Below are 23,968 nucleotides of genomic sequence, written 5' to 3' on the forward strand. Positions count from 1 at the left end.
TTCTGTAAGAAAAAATAATTTTTTTTTTTTTTTTTTTATCAAAATTTCTTGGACACTGGAGCACCACTTCAGATTTTGGCCTTGGACCCTGAAGGGGTTAAAAAGAAGATTTCACAAATAAATAAATTTCTTATTTAATCTAGGAGAATAACAGAATGCTTTATTAAAACTAAATTTAACACAAAAAAATTTGCATTGCATCAACTCAGCCAAGTAAAATGTGATATCATTTCACAACCCATAGCATTTAGTTTTTTTTTATGTAGGATGGGTTTAAAAAAAATACTGTATTCCTGGAAATCTATTATCTCAGCACTTCCCATAGTGTATAAACTGCACAGCTTATTACATTTTTGATCAAACATTAGTAAACAACAAAATGGTAATGAGATGCCTGCAAGATGAGGTACCTCTGCCCATTCTACAAACCATGTAACTGACAAGAGTACAAAACCTCCAGAATATAAAAAGGCAATAAAAAACATGGCCATACATGAAGCACCAGGGCCCGATACATTTTTTTTTTTTTTATTATCACACCGGCCGATTCCCACCAAGGCAGGGTGGCCCGAAAAAGAAAAACTTTCACCATCATTCACTCCATCACTGTCTTGCCAGAAGGGTGCTTTACACTACAGTTTTTAAACTGCAACATTAACACCCCTCCTTCAGAGTGCAGGCACTGTACTTCCCATCTCCAGGACTCAAGTCCGGCCTGCCGGTTTCCCTGAATCCCTTCATAAATGTTACTTTGCTCACACTCCAACAGCACGTCAAGTATTAAAAACCATTTGTCTCCATTCACTCCTATCAAACACGCTCACGCATGCCTGCTGGAAGTCCAAGCCCCTCGCACACAAAACCTCCTTTACCCCCTCCCTCCAACCCTTCCTAGGCCGACCCCTACCCCGCCTTCCTTCCACTACAGACTGATACACTCTTGAAGTCATTCTGTTTCGCTCCATTCTCTCTACATGTCCGAACCACCTCAACAACCCTTCCTCAGCCCTCTGGACAACAGTTTTGGTAATCCCGCACCTCCTCCTAACTTCCAAACTACGAATTCTCTGCATTATATTCACACCACACATTGCCCTCAGACATGACATCTCCACTGCCTCCAGCCTTCTCCTCGCTGCAACATTCATCACCCACGCTTCACACCCATATAAGAGCGTTGGTAAAACTATACTCTCATACATTCCCCTCTTTGCCTCCAAGGACAAAGTTCTTTGTCTCCACAGACTCCTAAGTGCACCACTCACTCTTTTTCCCTCATCAATTCTATGATTCACCTCATCTTTCATAGACCCATCCGCTGACACGTCCACTCCCAAATATCTGAATACGTTCACCTCCTCCATACTCTCTCCCTCCAATCTGATATTCAATCTTTCATCACCTAATCTTTTTGTTATCCTCATAACCTTACTCTTTCCTGTATTCACCTTTAATTTTCTTCTTTTGCACACCCTACCAAATTCATCCACCAATCTCTGCAACTTCTCTTCAGAATCTCCCAAGAGCACAGTGTCATCAGCAAAGAGCAGCTGTGACAACTCCCACTTTGTGTGTGATTCTTTATCTTTTAACTCCACGCCTCTTGCCAAGACCCTCGCATTTACTTCTCTTACAACCCCATCTATAAATATATTAAACAACCACGGTGACATCACACATCCTTGTCTAAGGCCTACTTTTACTGGGAAAAAATTTCCCTCTTTCCTACATACTCTAACTTGAGCCTCACTATCCTCGTAAAAACTCTTCACTGCTTTCAGTAACCTACCTCCTACACCATACACTTGCAACATCTGCCACATTGCCCCCCTATCCACCCTGTCATACGCCTTTTCCAAATCCATAAATGCCACAAAGACCTCTTTAGCCTTATCTAAATACTGTTCACTTATATGTTTCACTGTAAACACCTGGTCCACACACCCCCTACCTTTCCTAAAGCCTCCTTGTTCATCTGCTATCCTATTCTCCGTCTTACTCTTAATTCTTTCAATTATAACTCTACCATACACTTTACCAGGTACACTCAACAGACTTATCCCCCTATAATTTTTGCACTCTCTTTTATCCCCTTTGCCTTTATACAAAGGAACTATGCATGCTCTCTGCCAATCCCTAGGTACCTTACCCTCTTCCATACATTTATTAAATAATTGCACCAACCACTCCAAAACTATATCCCCACCTGCTTTTAACATTTCTATCTTTATCCCATCAATCCCGGCTGCCTTACCCCCTTTCATTTTACCTACTGCCTCACGAACTTCCCCCACACTCACAACTGGCTCTTCCTCACTCCTACAAGATGTTATTCCTCCTTGCCCTATACACGAAATCACAGCTTCCCTATCTTCATCAACATTTAACAATTCCTCAAAATGTTCCTTCCATCTTCCCAATACCTCTAACTCTCCATTTAATAACTCTCCTCTCCTATTTTTAACTGACAAATCCATTTGTTCTCTAGGCTTTCTTAACTTGTTAATCTCACTCCAAAACTTTTTCTTATTTTCAACAAAATTTGTTGATAACATCTCACCCACTCTCTCATTTGCTCTCTTTTTACATTGCTTCACCACTCTCTTAACTTCTCTCTTTTTCTCCATATACTCTTCCCTCCTTGCATCACTTCTACTTTGTAAAAACTTCTCATATGCTAACTTTTTCTCCCTTACTACTCTCTTTACATCATCATTCCACCAATCGCTCCTCTTCCCTCCTGCACCCACTTTCCTGTAACCACAAACTTCTGCTGAACACTCTAACACTACATTTTTAAACCTACCCCATACCTCTTCGACCCCATTGCCTATGCTCTCATTAGCCCATCTATCCTCCAATAGCTGTTTATATCTTACCCTAACTGCCTCCTCTTTTAGTTTATAAACCTTCACCTCTCTCTTCCCTGATGCTTCTATTCTCCTTGTATCCCATCTACCTTTTACTCTCAGTGTAGCTACAACTAGAAAGTGATCTGATATATCTGTGGCCCCTCTATAAACATGTACATCCTGAAGTCTACTCAACAGTCTTTTATCTACCAATACATAATCCAACAAACTACTGTCATTTCGCCCTACATCATATCGTGTATACTTATTTATCCTCTTTTTCTTAAAATATGTATTACCTATAACTAAACCCCTTTCTATACAAAGTTCAATCAAAGGGCTCCCATTATCATTTACACCTGGCACCCCAAACTTACCTACCACACCCTCTCTAAAAGTTTCTCCTACTTTAGCATTCAAGTCCCCTACCACAATTACTCTCTCACTTGGTTCAAAGGCTCCTATACATTCACTTAACATCTCCCAAAATCTCTCTCTCTCCTCTGCATTCCTCTCTTCTCCAGGTGCATACACGCTTATTATGACCCACTTCTCGCATCCAACCTTTACTTTAATCCACATAATTCTTGAATTTACACATTCATATTCTCTTTTCTCCTTCCATAACTGATCATTTAACATTACTGCTACCCCTTCCTTTGCTCTAACTCTCTCAGATACTCCAGATTTAATCCCATTTATTTCCCCCCACTGAAACTCTCCTACCCCCTTCAGCTTTGTTTCGCTTAGGGCCAGGACATCCAACTTCTTTTCATTCATAACATCAGCAATCATCTGTTTCTTGTCATCCGCACTACATCCACGCACATTTAAGCAACCCAGTTTTATAAAGTTTTTCTTCTTCTCTTTTTTAGTAATTGTATACAGGAGAAGGGGTTACTAGCCCATTGCTCCCGGCATTTTAGTCGCCTCATACGACACGCATGGCTTACGGAGGAAAGATTCTTTTCCACTTCCCCATGGACAATAGAAGAAATAAAAAAGAACAAGAGCTATTTAGAAAAAGGAGAAAAACCTAGATGTATGTATATATATATATGCATGTGCGTGTCTGTGAAGTGTGACCAAAGTGTAAGTAGGAGTAGCAAGATATCCCTGTTATCTTAGCGTGTTTATGAGACAGAAAAAGAAACCAGCAATCCTACCATCATGCAAAACAGTTACAGGTTTTTGTTTCACAGTCATCTGGCAGGACGGTAGTACTTCCCTGGGTGGTTGCTGTCTACCAACCTACTACCTATGGCCCGATACATGGAACTTTATAAATAAAAATGCAAAATACAGTACTATTAGCACTTGGTGTTCTTGGAGAAAGAGTTTAAAATCTAGGTGAATTCCCAGAGGCCTTAAGAAGTGCAGATATTAGCTCCTGCACAGAGGAGACAATAAAGTGCTGGCAAAAAAATTACAAGTCAGTAGAACCAACATCACAAATTATAAAGGTTTTTGAAAGGGTGATGATATACCAAATCACAAATTTTATAGAAAAGCACAACTCAGGTCATGCTTATCACAACTACTAAACCATTATAACAATATTATGGAGACTTTGGAAGAAAAGCAAAACACAGAGGTGATCCACATGGACTTCACTAACAATAAGGTCAACAAGTATAACAGGATGAAGATAAATGGTAGAAAATACTGACATGATGGAGAAACAAACACAAAAGCAGTATAATGTGATCCTTTATTATACTGCATCTGTGTCTATTTTTTCCAAGTATAACAGGAAAATGGGGAAGTGCAAAGAATTCTTCCTCCATAAGCCGAGTGTATTAAGAGGCGACTAAAATGCCGAGAGCAAGGGGCTAGTAACCCCTCTTTCCTGTGTAAATTACTAAATTAAAAAAAAATAAAAAACTCTCATATTTCTTTTTAAGTTACCCTGCCTCAGTGGGATATGACTGGTTCGATGGGAAAAAACAGAATAAGAAAAAACGAATATTCAATTTTCTTAAGAAAAGAATACAAAAGTTATTGAAAACAAAGTAAAAAGTTCAGTACTCAAAGTCATAACCATGGTGCTTTTAGTATTTCTCTTCCTTATAGCAGAAAGATAAAAGCACTAACCATAGCTTTATATAATCTGTTGAAGACTATACCAAAATAAACATGAAAGTAGCCTCAGTAGAAAACATAGAAAATTTACAAACAAATATCAACAAAAACTTCCAGAGGATATAGAAAATAACAGAGTACATGCTGTAGGTAGTAGGTTGGTAGACAGCAACCACCCAGGGAAGTACTACCGTCCTGCCAGATGACTGTGAAACAAAAACCTGTAACTGTTTTGCATGATGGTAGGATTGCTGGTTTCTTTTTCTGTCTCATAAACACGCTAGATAACAGGGATATCTTGCTACTCCTACTTACACTTTGGTCACACTTCACAGACACGCACATGCATATATATATATACATACATCTAGGTTTTTCTCCTTTTTCTAAATAGCTCTTGTTCTTTTTTTTATTTCTTCTATTGTCCATGGGGAAGTGGAAAAGAATCTTTCCTCCGTAAGCCATGCGTGTCGTATGAGGCGACTAAAATGCCGGGAGCAATGGGCTAGTAACCCCTTCTCCTGTATACATTTACTAAAAAAGAGAAGAAGAAAAACTTTATAAAACTGGGATGCTTAAATGTGCGTGGATGTAGTGCGGATGACAAGAAACAGATGATTGCTGATGTTATGAATGAAAAGAAGTTGGATGTCCTGGCTCTAAGCGAAACAAAGCTGAAGGGGGTAGGAGAGTTTCAGTGGGGGGAAATAAATGGGATTAAATCTGGAGTATCTGAGAGAGTTAGAGCAAAGGAAGGGGTAGCAGTAATGTTAAATGATCAGTTATGGAAGGAGAAAGAAGAATATGAATGTGTAAATTCAAGAATTATGTGGATTAAAGTAAAGGTTGGATGCGAGAAGTGGGTCATAATAAGCGTGTATGCACCTGGAGAAGAGAGGAATGCAGAGGAGAGAGAGAGATTTTGGGAGATGTTAAGTGAATGTATAGGAGCCTTTGAACCAAGTGAGAGAGTAGTTGTGGTGGGGGACCTGAATGCTAAAGTAGGAGAAACTTTTAGAGAGGGTGTGGTAGGTAAGTTTGGGGTGCCAGGTGTAAATGATAATGGGAGCCCTTTGACTGAACTTTGTATAGAAAGGGGTTTAGTTATAGGTAATACATATTTTAAGAAAAAGAGGATAAATAAGTATACACGATATGATGTAGGGCGAAATGACAGTAGTTTGTTGGATTATGTATTGGTAGATAAAAGACTGTTGAGTAGACTTCAGGATGTACATGTTTATAGAGGGGCCACAGATATATCAGATCACTTTCTAGTTGTAGCTACACTGAGAGTAAAAGGTAGATGGGATACAAGGAGAATAGAAGCATCAGGGAAGAGAGAGGTGAAGGTTTATAATCTAAAAGAGGAGACAGTTAGGGTAAGATATAAACAGCTATTGGAGGATAGATGGGCTAATGAGAGCATAGGCAATGGGGTCGAAGAGGTATGGGGTAGGTTTAAAAATGTAGTGTTAGAGTGTTCAGCAGAAGTTTGTGGTTACAGGAAAGTGGGTGCAGGAGGGAAGAGGAGCGATTGGTGGAATGATGATGTAAAGAGAGTAGTAAGGGAGAAAAAGTTAGCATATGAGAAGTTTTTACAAAGTAGAAGTGATGCAAGGAGGGAAGAGTATATGGAGAAAAAGAGAGAGGTTAAGAGAGTGGTGAAACAATGTAAAAAGAGAGCAAATGAGAGAGTGGGTGAGATGTTATCAACAAATTTTGTTGAAAATAAGAAAAAGTTTTGGAGTGAGATTAACAAGTTAAGAAAGCCTAGAGAACAAATGGATTTGTCAGTTAAAAATTGGAGAGGAGAGTTATTAAATGGAGAGTTAGAGGTATTGGGAAGATGGAGGGAATATTTTGAGGAATTGTTAAATGTTGATGAAGATAGGGAAGCTGTGATTTCGTGTATAGGGCAAGGAGGAATAACATCTTGTAGGAGTGAGGAAGAGTCAGTTGTGAGTGTGGGGGAAGTTCGTGAGGCAGTAGGTAAAATGAAAGGGGGTAAGGCAGCCGGGATTGATGGGATAAAGATAGAAATGTTAAAAGCAGGTGGGGATATAGTTTTGGAGTGGTTGGTGCAATTATTTAATAAATGTATGGAAGAGGGTAAGGTACCTAGGGATTGGCAGAGAGCATGCATAGTTCCTTTGTATAAAGGCAAAGGGGATAAAAGAGAGTGCAAAAATTATAGGGGGATAAGTCTGTTGAGTGTACCTGGTAAAGTGTATGGTAGAGTTATAATTGAAAGAATTAAGAGTAAGACGGAGAATAGGATAGCAGATGAACAAGGAGGCTTTAGGAAAGGTAGGGGGTGTGTGGACCAGGTGTTTACAGTGAAACATAAGTGAACAGTATTTAGATAAGGCTAAAGAGGTCTTTGTGGCATTTATGGATTTGGAAAAGGCATATGACAGGGTGGAAAGGGGGGCAATGTGGCAGATGTTGCAAGTGTATGGTGTAGGAGGTAGGTTACTGAAAGCAGTGAAGAGTTTTTACGAGGATAGTGAGGCTCAAGTTAGAGTATGTAGGAAAGAGGGAAATTTTTTCCCAGTAAAAGTAGGCCTTAGACAAGGATGTGTGATGTCACCGTGGTTGTTTAATATATTTATAGATGGGGTTGTAAGAGAAGTAAATGCGAGGGTCTTGGCAAGAGGCGTGGAGTTAAAAGATAAAGAATCACACACAAAGTGGGAGTTGTCACAGCTGCTCTTTGCTGATGACACTGTGCTCTTGGGAGATTCTGAAGAGAAGCTGCAGAGATTGGTGGATGAATTTGGTAGGGTGTGCAAAAGAAGAAAATTAAAGGTGAATACAGGAAAGAGTAAGGTTATGAGGATAACAAAAAGATTAGGTGATGAAAGATTGAATATCAGATTGGAGGGAGAGAGTATGGAGGAGGTGAACGTATTCAGATACTTGGGAGTGGACGTGTCTGCCGATGGGTCTATGAAAGATGAGGTGAATCATAGAATTGATGAGGGAAAAAGAGTGAGTGGTGCACTTAGGAGTCTGTGGAGACAAAGAACTTTGTCCTTGGAGGCAAAGAGGGGAATGTATGAGAGTATAGTTTTACCAACGCTCTTATATGGGTGTGAAGCGTGGGTGATGAATGTTGCAGCGAGGAGAAGGCTGGAGGCAGTGGAGATGTCATGTCTGAGGGCAATGTGTGGTGTGAACATAATGCAGAGAATTCGTAGTTTGGAAGTTAGGAGGAGGTGCGGGATTACCAAAACTGTTGTCCAGAGGGCTGAGGAAGGGTTGTTGAGGTGGTTCGGACATGTAGAGAGAATGGAGCGAAACAGAATGACTTCAAGAGTGTATCAGTCTGTAGTGGAAGGAAGGCGGGGTAGGGGTCGGCCTAGGAAGGGTTGGAGGGAGGGGGTAAAGGAGGTTTTGTGTGCGAGGGGCTTGGACTTCCAGCAGGCATGCGTGAGCGTGTTTGATAGGAGTGAATGGAGACAAATGGTTTTTAATACTTGACGTGCTGTTGGAGTGTGAGCAAAGTAACATTTATGAAGGGATTCAGGGAAACCGGCAGGCCGGACTTGAGTCCTGGAGATGGGAAGTACAGTGCCTGCACTCTGAAGGAGGGGTGCTAATGTTGCAGTTTAAAAACTGTAGTGTAAAGCACCCTTCTGGCAAGACAGTGATGGAGTGAATGATGGTGAAAGTTTTTCTTTTTCGGGCCACCCTGCCTTGGTGGGAATCGGCCAGTGTGATGATAAAAAAAAAAAAAATGCTGCAAAGGTCACAAAAATGATAAGAGTTGATAATAAAAACTTTCAAAAGAAGAGAAATAATGTCAATGGTGAGTAATATTCAAATCACTTGTGCTCTCTCATTTAGAATACTGTTATGTGATGACAACTCTGTTCAAGGCAGGAGAGACAGATGGAGAAAGTAGATTGTTTACTGCCAGCAGAGACAATAAATCATTTAAATGACTGGTAACACCTGACAGTACTGGGTATGTACTGTCAGACCTGACATTACTGGGTATGTATGGTCACACCTGATAGTACTGGGTATGTACTATCAGACCTGACATTACTGGGTATGTATGGTCACACCTGATAGTACAGGGTGTGTAAAACAGATCAGTGAAAAGTAAGCTTTGATCCAAGACTCTTCGACCTGCTACCAGAAAATATTATGTAAAGTAAAAGGACACAAGTGCAACTAAGGTGACATTTTATTGTGGCAACGTTTCGCTCTCCAGAAGCTTTGTCAATCCGATGACAAAGCTCCTGGAGAGCAAAACGTTGCCACAATAAAATGTCACCTTAGTTGCACTTGTGTCCTTTTACTTTACATATTGTCGGTAATTCTACCAACATTATTACAGAAAATATTAGAAATACTGCTGAAACAAGTGTCGAAGTTTTCAAGAGGAAACTGGATTGTATTGGTAGAATTACCGACAATATGTTAAGTAAAAGGACACAAATGTGAAACAAAACGTTGCCACAATAAAATGTCACATTAGTTGCATTTGTGTCCTCTTACTTAACAGGGCTAGCAACAGCCTGGTTGAACAGCAATCAACAGAAAAGCCTTGGCCCAGCCCATGATAAGCTGCTAGAGTACAAAAATTTTTGAAACTGGTCACAGGTGTATTCCTAAATAATTTCCTGTTTTTCAGTCATTCCCTGAAATAGGATTTAATGGTAATTCTACTAAAAGTGGTCAAGGACAGACAAGGTTATCTGCCTGATGAACTCATTCCACTTCTAAATCGACAGGATGGGGCCACCATTACTAGTAGTCAAGAGAAGGCGGACCTCTTTGCCGAACACTTTGCTACCAAAATGCAAGTTCCTGATCCAGCAAGGGACCCTCCTTGGCTAGCTGCAAGAACTGTGTCAAAACTGTCAGTGGTGACAATAAGGCAGGAGGAGGTGCATTTCCTTCGTAAATTGCTTGACCAAGAAAAGGCTGTGGGCCCAGACAAGTTGAGCCCAAGATTGCCGAGATGTGCAGACCAGCTAGCAGTACCTCTAACTCGCATCTTTCAGCACTGCCTAGTACAGTGTAAATGGCCCTCTCTGTGGAAAGAGGCAAATGTAGTCCCTCTTCACAAAAAGAAGAGCACAGCAGAAATCAGCAACTACAGACCAGTGTCACTCCTGTCAATCACTGGTAAGATCCTTGAGACAATAATCTCAAGACAAATGACAGTGTGTTTTGACTAGCACTCACTACTTTGTGATCGTCAATATGGCTTCAGGAAAGGTTACTCTGCTGCTGATCTGTTGTTAAACCTCTCCACTAAGTGGCACCAGTTACTGGATGAATCCAAAGTCAGCTGTGTGGTAGCACTGGACATTGCTGGTGCTTTCGACTGGGTGTGGCACCAGGGCCTCTTAGCAAAACTTCAAGCACTGGGAATTGCAGGCTCTATGCTATGTCTCCTCAGTGATTACCTTCATGATAGATCTCTAAGGGTAGTTCTCAATGGAACGGAATCAGCAAGACATCCTATTGGGGTAAGTGTTCCACAAGGAAGAGTGCTGGGACCACTGTTATGGAACGTCTACTTCAACGACCTTCTTCATCTCATCCCAGAATCCCATGCATATGCAGACGACTGTACACTGACATTCACTTGTCCAAGAGAAGAAATGCCAGCTGCTCTAAGCTACATCAATCACCAGCTAAGAGCTATATCAGCTTGGGGAAATAGATGACAAGAAACATTTGCACCTGAGAAAACGCAAAGGATGATGATCTCTAGGCACCATGATGGTAATGCTGGTGCAGTAGTAAAGATGAATGGGAGGGTGTTGGCACCTGGAGAAGAAGTTGATATCCTTGGGGTGAAATCTGACTCCAAACTAACCATGAAGAACCATGTTGTAAATCTTGAAAACAAGGCAGCCAGGAAGCTTACAGCACTTCGCCGTATCTCGCATCTGCTTGACAGTAGGGGTTGCAAGATTCTGTACGAGGCACAAGTATGCTCACACCTTGAGTATGCTCCACTTTCTTGGTTTGCCTGCCTCCCCTCTCATCTGCGACTGCTTGACAGAGTAGAGAACAGAGAAAGACGTCTCATCTCTCGCCTGGACCCATCCTGGATAGATCTGGCATTTCAGCAGAGCCTTTGACACAGGAGGGATGTGGGTGGCCTTACTGTTATGTACAAGGCCAATATTGTCAAAGTACCACACTTGGATCCACTTCGAGGACAGCGTGAAACAAACTTTTATGCCACAAGACGGGCAGAAAGCAGCAACTTCACTCTGGCTGTACCCTTCTCCAGAACATCACTTCATCTGAGATCATATACACCTAGGATGACTCGAGTATGGAACACATTCGTACAGCATAATGATGTCAACGAGATAAAGTCAGCTGATCAAATGAAAATGCTGGCCCACAGATGGCTCCAACTTCATCCTGTTCCCTACTTGTATGTCTCATAACAATAAAAATGCTTTCAAATGAGCTGATGTAGGTAACAGCTCTTAGCTTGCCAATAAAGTTAGGAATCCTTAACCTGTAAATAGCTTGTCAATAAAGCTGGGATCCTTAACCTTGTCAAACCCTGTGTAAAAAAAAAAAAAGTGTCTATATAAAGTTATTTTATCAAGAACACTAGACATCATTTTATCTTCAATCACAAAAACCTGTCTTGTAACAAAAAATAAGTGTAAAATAAAAATTAATATCGAAGAAGGTGAAGTGAAAAAAAAGGATGGAAGAGGGAGGAAAAAAGAAGGAATAGGGGAGAAAAAGGAGGGAAGGAGAAAAAAGGATGGAAGAGGAAAAAAAGGATGGAAGAGGGGGAAAAGGATGGAAGAGGGGAAATAAGGATGGAAGAAGGGAAAAAAAGGATGGAAGAGGGGAAAAAAGGAGGGGGAAAGGAGGAAAGAGGGGGAGGAAGAGGAGGAAAGAGGGGGAGACAAAGGAGGGAAGAGAGAAAAGGAGAGAATAGAGAAAGAGGGAAGAGGGAAAAAAGAGGAGGGAAGAGGGGAAAAAGAGGAAAGAGGGAAAAAAGAGGAAAGATGGAAAGAAACTGGCCAGCAGAATGAAACACTACTGTACAATATACTGCATTCCACCACCATAAATAAAAACCTTGAGACTTGTAACAAGACGACCAGCAGTGCTCAGCAACAGAATTCAAGAAGCTTTATCAGAAAAGTTGGTCAAGTAAACACGCTGCAGCCAGTTATGATCCTCAACGCTGAAACTTGGTTCAACTTTCTTCGTATATACACTGTACTTCTCACTGTGTCTTCATTATCTACCAGAAATCCTTTCCCATTATAAAAATATCTTTATAAACAGATTTTAATGTTTCTCAACAACACACTGCTAAAAAGTCCTCAAAATGTGCAACTCGTCAGAATATTTTCAGACCAACTCTTCACCATTTTGGTCTGCTGGTCAGTACCTCAAACCATATAATTTGATCTCAAAAAACTGCAAAAATAAAAAAATAAAAAAAACTTTTACCAAAGCTTGATAATGATATATAACAGAGCATCTTCAGCTGAGACAATGATCCTGGGTGCAAATCTTAACACTGTACAGTAGTAGTTTTTTCTATTGGACATTTCATGCTATAATGAAACAATCAAGATTTTTCTGTAGTGTCACAATTAAATTTTTTTTTTTGTCATAATGTATTCCGGCTAACAGCTTTTAAGGCCTAGTTCCTAGGCCTTTATGTGTACTGTGTATCCATTGGCTCTTGCACTACCATACCTCTCAGTTTCAAGAATTTTCACACCATTTCCCAGATGCTGCATGACCTAGCTTTCTAGCACTTCCCTCCCACAAATATAATAATAATAAAAATAATAATGACAATACTGTAATAATAATAATAATAATAATAATAATAATAATAATAATAATAATAATAATAATAATAATAATAATAATAATAATAATAATAATAATAATAATAATAATAATAATAATAATAATAATAATAATAATAATAATAATAATAATAATAATAATAATAATAAACAACAACAACAACAACAACAACAACAACAACCTCTTCTGTATACATTACTAAATTTAAAGAGAGAACTTCCATTTTTCTTTTTAGGTCACCCTGTCTCGGTGGGATGCGGCAGGTTTGTTGGGGAAAAGAAAATAATAATACTGTAAAACAAACTTGGATAACAATAAGAGGAGACATGAGCCACTTTCCTACTTACTTGCTGAACAGCAATGGGTGATTCAGTGATGTCTAAAAGTTTGATGCCACCATCTTTGCGAGTGACTGTGGCACGCACCAGCGGCCGACTGACAGGGGTAGAGCCTAAACCAGATCCTCTTAGTCCAGAGCCTGGCAATCGGCTTGGGATACCCTTCAATGGTGCTGTTGGATGTAGGATAAACTATAAACTACCAACCACTTAAATCTGACAGTTAAAAGGCCTATAACAATACAGTAAAGATTTTTGTATACACAAAAAAATGTCACCATGGTTGTTTAACATATTTATAGATGGGGTTGTAAAAGAAGTGAATGCTAAGGTGTTAGGGAGAGGTGTGGGATTGAAAAATAGTGAATATGGTATGGAGTGGGAGTTGCAACTGCTGCTTTTTTGCCAATGGCATGGTTCTTTTGGGAGATTCGGAAGAGAAGCTGCAAAAGTTTGCAAATGAATTTGGAAGCGTATGTAAAAGGAGGAAATTTAAAGTAATCATAAGAAGACTTCTTAGCACCTGAAACAGTAACAACAAAGGTTCAGTTGTAAATTGAGAAAAAATGGAAATTCTCAAAAATTTTACAATGAAGAGATTACTGAATATGGGTCCCCATGAACATAGCTTAATTTTTGTAATAGGTAATTACTGTAAGCTCCAACTTTACATGATGGTTATGTTCCAGAAAAATGGAGCTCGAAAACACGACACGTGGAGTAAACAACTCATGGGAAAAATTGAGTTACATTCCATGACACCTCAAAAAAAGCCAAACAATTTTTTTTTTTTTACATTCTTAACTTATCAATATTAATAAAGTTTCTAAATTTACACTGTAAATTTTATTTCTTGCTGACCTACAAATGTGTGCAGAGGGTTTAATGTTGCTCTACTAGGCCTGGTTCAATGTAGTGAGGATTAGGAAATTAAATAAGTGTACAATTTTAAGTTCTCAATGGGTTCTTCAAGGCCAAATTTATATAATGCATCTTTGACCCTGCCTCAGTGGGATATGGCCGGTTTGATGAAAAAAAAAATTATCCACCCATAACAGTGAATGAGTAGGAAATGGCCAATGTGGAAAAAAAAAAATTGTTCATGTTCATTAAAAAAATGATGTACTTGTATGCAAAACCTAAATAAAAATTATTTACTAAATACACTTAAAGCCTCTGAAGGAGGCTTGTGTTTGACACAGTTACAGGAAGACCCCATTTACAGAGCTTCACTTTACAGTGCTTCACTAATACACCAGTTTCCAATTATACCCAATCTTCATTTAATCAGTCAACCTACAATAAATATATTCAAGATTCCATGATGTTGCAGTGTCTGACAGATAAATAAATGGTTTTCAAAACTAACAAGTTGAAGATTATGACACTTATGGAAATTATGGCAATTTATTATCACATCTGTCAGACACTGCAACATCACGGAATCTTGATACAAGGAATTCTTCAATACTTGTCCAACCTTTGGACAAAGACCTACTTACACTAGTGGATGGTTCCACTATGATACCACCTCCTGTTTCCACTCACCTGACTACAGTATATAAGCTAATTCTCCAGCCATATCCTGTACTTTCTACATGAGGGATGGACAAAACACACTGATTCCAGGTTGAGGGACTAATTTCCTCAAACTACTACTCTCCTTACACCTTTCTGCTTTGTATTGGACTGATGAAGCCACTGTGTGGCAAAATATTTCCTCAATACAGACTGCCATATTACGTTGCATCAATGTCTCAATTTTCAAATATATTCAACACTCACTGTAAGACAGGTAGGAAAATATTTTAAGGTAAGCAACATATGTACTACTTTTTTTTTTTATTAACAAATCGGCCATTTCCCACCAAGGCAGTGTGTCCCGAAAAAGAAAAGCTTTCATCACCATTTACTCCATCACTGTCTTGCCAGAGGCGTGTTTACACTACAGTTATAAAACTGCAACATTAACACGCCTCTTTCAGAGTGCAGGTACTGTACTTCCCATCTCCAAGACTCAAGTCCAGCCTGCCGGTTTCCCTGAATCCCTTTATAAATGTTACTATATATGCATTTTTTAGGCCTAGCTCTATTGCTCACTTAATATACGATAGTGTAAACATGTTAGCAGACTTTTATGTACATTTCAAAGTGGAAGAAAAAAAAAAGCTATGTTTTACTTTACAGCAGTAGCATGGAACCTAACCTGCTGTATAAACGAGGCCCTCCTGTACAGTGTATTCCTTCCATAGTAAATGGGCAGGTCATCTTGGAGAAGATATGTACTCTCAAAGTTGTGTATTGAGTGCCTCCACCACTAGCACCAAAAGCCTTATTAATCAGACCATCCACTGGGAGGCCTGGCTTGGGACCAAGCCACAAGTGTGTTGACCCTGAAATCAACTGCCTCATCTGCATCATACCATTCTTCATCCACTCTTGAATTAAGTAAAAGCTTTCTTACATCTCTATGACCCATCTGTCTTTTCAGCTTCCCCCTGTATTCCCTTCACCTGGTCCTCTTAATACAAATTGTCTATCCTTATCTGCTCTATCAATTCCCTTCAAGATTTTGCATGTCATGACCACATCTACCCTCATCCTTCTCTCCTCCGGGGTCATTAAGTAAAGTTCTTAAGCTCTCCTCATAGTGCATTCTTCTCAGTTCTGGTGCTAGCACAGTTGCTATCTTTTGGACCTTTTCAAGCTTCATTGATGGAAAGTTCTCAGGTATAATGAGAGTAAGGGAGTTACGATTTATATAACTGTCTATCTAAAACAATAAAGTAACCATTTATACTAACATATACATCTCATTAAATTCAATTACTTTAATACATCACTGACGTGCTGTTGGAGTGTAAGCAAGGTAACATTTATGAAGGGATTCAGGGAAACTGGCAGGCTGGATTTGATTCCTGGAGATGGGAAGTACAGTGCCAGCACTCTGAAGGAGGGGTGTTAATGTTGCAGTTTTATAACTGTAGTGTAAGCATGCCTCTGGCAAGACAGCATTGGAGTGAATGATGATGAAAGTTTTCCTTTTTCGGGCCACCCTGCCTTGGTGGGAAATGGCCGATGTGTTAATAAAAAAAATATCTAACAAAACCATGTTGAACAGTAAGCAATGTGCTGCAGACTTTCACAATAAACTAAAGATAACGAAACAAAATACTAACTGGTATCATTCATCTTGCGTGGCATGCCTCTTGAGCGCACCGGGACCGTAGGCAGCTGACTCTTCTTCACATTTGCCTGGGCGTCAGCTGAACGGTTAAGCAGCTCTGCCCGCAGAGCTGCAGCCTTTGGTTTTCTCTTAAGAGCAAAGTGTTTGGTGAGAGGTGCCTGAAATGTAAAATTTAACATAGTTATGATCTTGGCAATCATAACTATATGTCTCTCGAAGAATAAAATGTCACAATACTGTGGCTGGAACTTACAAATAGCCTATGCTTAGGAGAAGAAACCTATGAGGACATTTCAGTCCATATCCTGAAGTGCCATCAGGTCACGACCAACCTGAAAATGTTCCAGGATAAACTGAGGCATCGTACATTTACTCTCCTAAGACCAGTTTCTTTGTATCTCTCATTTTACATTTTGACATCACATATTTAACTATGGCCTTAATTTTATTCTCAAATTACAAGGATTAAAAATATATACCATACCAATACCATCTTTAGCTGCCTCATACATCACACAAAATACATACTTTTTACTCTGAGGTCCAAAACTACTACCATGAACTTTCTTCTATTAACCTTAAAAGCAAACATATACACCAATGTTTGAAAAACCATGATTAGTCCATCCATCTTCACTTAGCACTATGTAAAATAATGTGTGGAGAGAAGAAAAGGCATCTGTCACTTTATACAGAAGATCAGTTTCAGGCTCACAGCAACTGTACTAATGTCACTCATTTTATGCAGTGAAGAATTTCAGGCTCACATCTGTACTAAAGTCAATCAGGTCATCAACATCTACATATTAAGAGTCTTCAACATGATGCACAAATCATACTGATCTCATACAGTGAATTCACAAGTGAGCCCACAAAGTGGGGGAAGGGGATGCACCTATTTTATTGATGGATCATTCCATATCAACTGGATTGATCGTCCCTACCTGACCAATTTTGCTGAAACCTGACGAGAAGCTCCATGTAGGTTTCAAATGAAGATCTGTCGAGTTTTAGATCCATGTATGTTATACAATAGCTTCACCCCAAGGGGCCTTAATATAGGGGTAACCCTAAGTGATGTGGATGCTAAGTTTTGCTTGCTACTATGGGATAAACACAGTTACCATTCTGAAGAGTTGTGTTCTTGTTCAACTTTGCTGCCCAGTCAAAAACTGAAATGCTGAGACCCATAAATTTGGTGGACTCAATAATTCTGAAAGTACACAGCCAGGCCAGAGTATATCATCTGTTTACTGCCTCATTTGTGAGCTAACCATATTTGCTTAACCTCTGCTTCCCCCATTTGCATAATCAAGGTTAAAACAAAAGGAAACTGGAGACAGTGTCAATGATGTACCTACTGTAATTACACTGTGCATTGGTTTGGTCGTTATACACGAATTTTGTGATAAAAAAGCAAACACGCCTGAAGTGTAGGTCTGATGTGGTAATGTATATACCATCTGTTCCTCACACTGTTGGCATACCTAAACCAAGTGTGTACAGCAGTACTCTACTGTACCAGAATTTATGACTTACTGGTACAATATGGCAGACCATTTTGTTAAATACTGTATTATTAACTGTGGCAAACATAAATTTAGATATCATTACTTATGGTACGGTAACAGATTTAGTGAAATATGTACTGTAAAATCTTCAATCCCAAACAGCACCCTATGTCAACAACCACTGTACTACAGGTTATTTTAGGTAAAAACTTTTAGCACAAATTCATACAAAAGCATGAGTACTGTCAGTAGACATGATATGGTAACATTTGAGTGAAATCAGCCCAATGATTCAGTTAGAGTCAGAGCTTCTCACAGCAGCTCTGACCTGCCGCACAGGGCACAGGTGTGTTGAGGTCACAAAGAAAAAATATTAAAATATTGAGTAGTTTTAAAAATCAACCCAACAATAACATGGTGGTAAAGATAGCCTAAATATTTTTTTCAATATTTTGCTCATTGTTTGCATAGTTTTTGGGTGATATACACTCATAAAAAAAGAGGGGAGGGGAAGGGAACGTTTACTCTAAGAATATTTATTTAGTAAAAACCTTGCCTTTTGGCTGTTAACATTTGGTACATTGTTCTCCACAATTTCAAAGACTTGCCTTCAAGCAGAGAGCAAGTGAACTATAACAGTAGGACCTGGAATGCACCAACCTTCTCCAAATTTCCATCTTACAAGTAGAACAGAAGGTACAAAAAATTATCAGCTGACCTTAATCACGCATGAAGTACATGTACATGTACTACCACAGGGAAAGTAAAAAAAAAGGTGTTTAGTACCCTTTTACCTAAAAATGGCACAAGAACAGAGGGCAATGGACCACAAAGTGACTTAAGCTCAGCCTAATAACCCAAGAAGAGAGAAGAATCAGGGGAACATAATCACGCAGGACAGACTATTTAAAATGTGAGAAAACTAGGAAACACAGATGGCAGCTAAAAATGTTAATGAACCATAGAGATGTTAAGAAGTACAGTGGACCCTCAAACAACAGTATTAATTCATTTCAGAGAGCTTGCCATTAGTCGAATTTGCCGTTGGTCAAATTAATTTTCCCCCTAAGAAATAATGAAAATAGAATTAATCCATTCCTGACACTCCAAAGTATGAAAAAAAAATATTTTACATGAAATATACATTTCAATACACCAAAACGAATGGGACATGCAAAATAAACAATAATTAAATGCCACTTACCTTTATTGTGGAGTTGTTGATGAGTGATGTGCCAGCAGCAGGGGAGATTCAGGTTTTCTATTGTTTGGAAGGGGAATCCCCTTCCATAAAGACTTCAGGTACCAAGTCCTCTGGTGGGGTTACCTCCCTTCTTGGTTTTTTAATGCCATTAGGACCAGTTTGAGAGTCACTGGACCCCTGACGCACAAAATGTCTGTCCAGAGAGCTCTGTTTCTTACGTGCCCTTAACCCTTTGAGGATCGACAGGCCCTCTCAGAGACTTGTTCTCAGGGTCACCAAAATTTAAAAAAAATTATTTTTTCTTGTGAAAAGATAGAAAATCTTTTCCCGATCATAATGACACCAAAAGTATGAAATTTGATAGAAAACTTACGGAATTATGCTCTCACGAAGTTAGAGGTCTCGACGAAGTTTATGCATCGGCGATTTTGCCCACTTTGAGCCCTATTTTTGGCCAATTCCAGTGTACTAGTCGACAAAAATCATAACTATTTCGCTAGAACTCCATTTTTTCTACCGAATGAGTACAAGAAACCACCCATTTACCGATTTCAACTATCCAATAAAGTGGTCAGAATTTAGCAATTTTGCCAATTTCACACAAATTTTAAAAGATGCCAATTTCCAAATAGGGTTCAGAATAGACAAGAAAGACATTCCTGGCACTAAAATAACATTTCCTCTGTTCATTAGTCACATCCCCATGCCCCTCTTACATTTCTTTTGCTTTCCACTTTGAATTTTTATTCTCACAAAAAATAGAAGATTTACTGTTATGCAGACTACTGTATTAGTGTAGAAATGGTATAAATAATACCAGCGCACTTGTGAAAGAATATTAGATTCACCAGTTGACGTGTATTGGACGTGTGGCATGAATTGTTTACTTTTGAACTTTGGCAAAAATCGAACATTTCTGCTACTTTGAGCTCAATTTCAAGGTACTTTTCATTGTGAAATCAATCAAAATCATCTCAATTTCTGTAATATGTCTTCCATTCTATAAAATAAGACCAGGAAAACTAGAATACAACCATAAATACCATACGAAAATACAGTGCAAAGTCGCTGTTTTAAACCAAAAACACGGTCAAAGTTTTTTTTTCTCATTACGCACTGTGTGCTGCAGGATTTTTTTTATACTGTGCACACTGACCACATAAACCCATTCATTCATATGTAGGCCTACCAGCTTTCTCTTGCTAGATTTGAGGGCGCAAGAATTTGTGTGTACTAGTACGTCAAAAGCCCTGGCGTGTAAGCCGTACTAGTACGGCCAAAACCCCGAAAGGGTCAAGATTTCCCTAAAATGGGCCACAAGAGTATCATTGTACATGTTGCCAATGCGGCTTGCAACTTCTGTGACAGGATAAAATTCATCTATAAATGTTTGCACCTTTGTAAACACTGAACACATTTTCTTAATCCTTGACGAAGTCATCTTCCTCAGTCTCTCTTCATCCTGCTCTGAAGAACATTCCTGAGATGTGATCTGTTGCTGTTGCACCTGAAGCTCTTGCAAGTCTTCAGTGGTTAGTTCTTCCTCGTCATTCTGCACCAACTCTTCCACATCCTCACCACAAACCTCCAACCCCAAGGACTTCCCCAATGACAAAATAGCTTCCACTACTGACATAGCCTCCTGAGGGTTAGCCCCAAACCCTTCAAAATCCCACTCTTCTACACATTCTGGCCACAGTTTCCTCCAAGCAGAGTTCAAGGTCCTCTTAGTCACTCCCTCCCAAGCCTTACCTATAAGGTTTACACAACTGAGGATATTGAAGTGATCTTTCCAAAACTCTCTTAGGGTCAACTGAGTGTCTGAGGTCACTTCAAAGCACTTTTCAAACACTGCTTTTGTGTAGAGTTTTTTTTAAGTTTGAAATGACCTACTGGTCCATGGGCTGGAGGAGAGGAGTTGTATTAAAAACTTTACCTTAACGAAACCAAACTCCCCTGCAATTTCCTCTTGCAAGTTGTGAGGATGAGCAGGAGCATTGCCCATTACCATTACCTGAATGACAATTTCTTTTCCTGGAGGTATTTTGTCAGAGTGGGGCCAAACACAACATAAAACCAGTCCAAGAAAAATTCCCTAGTGACCCATGCCTTACTGTTTGATCTCCACAGCACACACAAATTATTTTTTATTTTTTTATTATCACACTGGCCGATTCCCACCAAGGCAGGGTGGCCCGAAAAAGAAAAACTTTCACCATCATTCACTCCATCACTGTCTTGCCAGAAGGGTGCTTTACACTACAGTTTTTAAACTGCAACATTAACACCCCTCCATCGGAGTGCAGGCACTGTACTTCCCATCTCCAGGACTCAAGTCCGGCCTGCCGGTTTCCCTGAAACCCTTCATAAATGTTACTTTGCTCACACTCCAACAGCACGTCAAGTATTAAAAACCATTTGTCTCCATTCACTCCTATCAAACACGCTCACGCATGCCTGCTGGAAGTCCAAGCCCCTCGCACACAAAACCTCCTTTACCCCCTCTCTCCAACCTTTCCTAGGCCGACCCCTACCCCGCCTTCCTTCCACTACAGACTGATACACTCTTGAAGTCATTCTGTTTCGCTCCATTCTCTCTACATGTCCGAACCACCTCAACAACCCTTCCTCAGCCCTCTGGACAACAGTTTTGGTAATCCCGCACCTCCTCCTAACTTCCAAACTACGAATTCTCTGCATTATATTCACACCACACATTGCTCTCAGACATGACATCTCCACTGCCTCCAGCCTTCTCCTCGCTGCAACATTCATCACCCATGCTTCACACCCATATAAGAGCGTTGGTAAAACTATACTCTCATACATTCCCCTCTTTGCCTCCAAGGACAAAGTTCTTTGTCTCCACAGACTCCTAAGTGCACCACTCACTCTTTTCCCCTCATCAATTCTATGATTCACCTCATCTTTCATAGACCCATCCGCTGACACGTCCACTCCCAAATATCTGAATACATTCACCTCCTCCATACTCTCTCCCTCCAATCTGATATCCAATCTTTCATCACCTAATCTTTTTGTTATCCTCATAACCTTACTCTTTCCTGTATTCACCTTTAATTTTCTTCTTTTGCACACCCTACCAAATTCATCCACCAATCTCTGCAACTTCTCTTCAGAATCTCCCAAGAGCACAGTGTCATCAGCAAAGAGCAGCTGTGACAACTCCCACTTTGTGTGTGATTCTTTATCTTTTAACTCCACGCCTCTTGCCAAGACCCTCGCATTTACTTCTCTTACAACCCCATCTATAAATATATTAAACAACCACGGTGACATCACACATCCTTGTCTAAGGCCTACTTTTACTGGGAAATAATTTCCCTCTTTCCTACATACTCTAACTTGAGCCTCACTATCCTCATAAAAACTCTTCACTGCTTTCAGTAACCTACCTCCTACACCATACACTTGCAACATCTGCCACATTGCCCCCCTATCCACCCTGTCATACGCCTTTTCCAAATCCATAAATGCCACAAAGACCTCTTTAGCCTTATCTAAATACTGTTCACTTATAAGTTTCACTGTAAACACCTGGTCCACACACCCCCTACCTTTCCTAAAGCCTCCTTGTTCATCTGCTATCCTATTCTCCGTCTTACTCTTAATTCTTTCAATAATAACTCTACCATACACTTTACCAGGTATACTCAGCAGACTTATCCCCCTATAATTTTTGCACTCTCTTTTATCCCCTTTGCCTTTATACAAAGGAACTATGCATGCTCTCTGCCAATCCCTAGGTACCTTACCCTCTTCCATACATTTATTAAATAATTGCACCAACCACTCCAAAACTATATCCCCACCTGCTTTTAACATTTCTATCTTTATCCCATCAATCCCGGCTGCCTTACCCCCTTTCATTTTACCTACTGCCTCACGAACTTCCCCCACACTCACAACTGGCTCTTCCTCACTCCTACAAGATGTTATTCCTCCTTGTCCTATACACGAAATCACAGCTTCCCTATCTTCATCAACATTTAACAATTCCTCAAAATATTCCCTCCATCTTCCCAATACCTCTAACTCTCCATTTAATAACTCTCCTCTCCTATTTTTAACTGACAAATCCATTTGTTCTCTAGGCTTTCTTAACTTGTTAATCTCACTCCAAAACTTTTTCTTATTTTCAACAAAATTTGTTGATAACATCTCACCCACTCTCTCATTTGCTCTCTTTTTACATTGCTTCACCACTCTCTTAACTTCTCTCTTTTTCTCCATATACTCTTCCCTCCTTGCATCACTTCTACTTTGTAAAAACTTCTCATATGCTAACTTTTTCTCCCTTACTACTCTCTTTACATCATCATTCCACCAATCGCTCCTCTTCCCTCCTGCACCCACTTTCCTGTAACCACAAACTTCTGCTGAACACTCTAACACTACATTTTTAAACCTACCCCATACCTCTTCGACCCCATTGCCTATGCTCTCATTAGCCCATCTATCCTCCAATAGCTGTTTATATCTTACCCTAACTGCCTCCTCTTTTAGTTTATAAACCTTCACCTCTCTCTTCCCTGATGCTTCTATTCTCCTTGTATCCCATCTACCTTTTACTCTCAGTGTAGCTACAACTAGAAAGTGATCTGATATATCTGTGGCCCCTCTATAAACATGTACATCCTGAAGTCTACTCAACAGTCTTTTATCTACCAATACATAATCCAACAAACTACTGTCATTTTGCCCTACATCATATCTTGTATACTTATTTATCCTCTTTTTCTTAAAATATGTATTACCTATAACTAAACCCCTTTCTATACAAAGTTCAAAGGGCTCCCATTATCATTTACACCTGGCACCCAAAACTTACCTACCACACCCTCTCTAAAAGTTTCTCCTACTTTAGCATTCAGGTCCCCTACCACAATTACTCTCTTACTTGGTTCAAAGGCTCCTATACATTCACTTAACAT

At 39.7% G+C, this 23,968-nt stretch overlaps 1 protein-coding gene across 1 annotated transcript in view; it reads right to left on the bottom strand.

Annotated features, from left to right (window-relative positions):
- Nelf-A (Negative elongation factor A) overlaps positions 1 to 23,968 on the bottom strand; it is a 91,343-nt gene that overhangs the window by 24,612 nt on the left and 42,763 nt on the right. Inside the window, exons 4-5 of the mRNA XM_053774569.2 lie at positions 16,291 to 16,456; positions 13,121 to 13,284 (exon numbers count right to left, since the gene is read on the bottom strand). Coding sequence (XP_053630544.1) covers positions 13,121 to 13,284; positions 16,291 to 16,456 — 330 coding nt within the window. The remainder of the gene's footprint in view (positions 1 to 13,120; positions 13,285 to 16,290; positions 16,457 to 23,968) is intronic.

Source organism: Cherax quadricarinatus, chromosome 62 (genome assembly GCF_038502225.1).
Source record: "Cherax quadricarinatus isolate ZL_2023a chromosome 62, ASM3850222v1, whole genome shotgun sequence".
Classification (NCBI taxonomy): Eukaryota; Metazoa; Arthropoda; class Malacostraca; order Decapoda; family Parastacidae; genus Cherax; species Cherax quadricarinatus.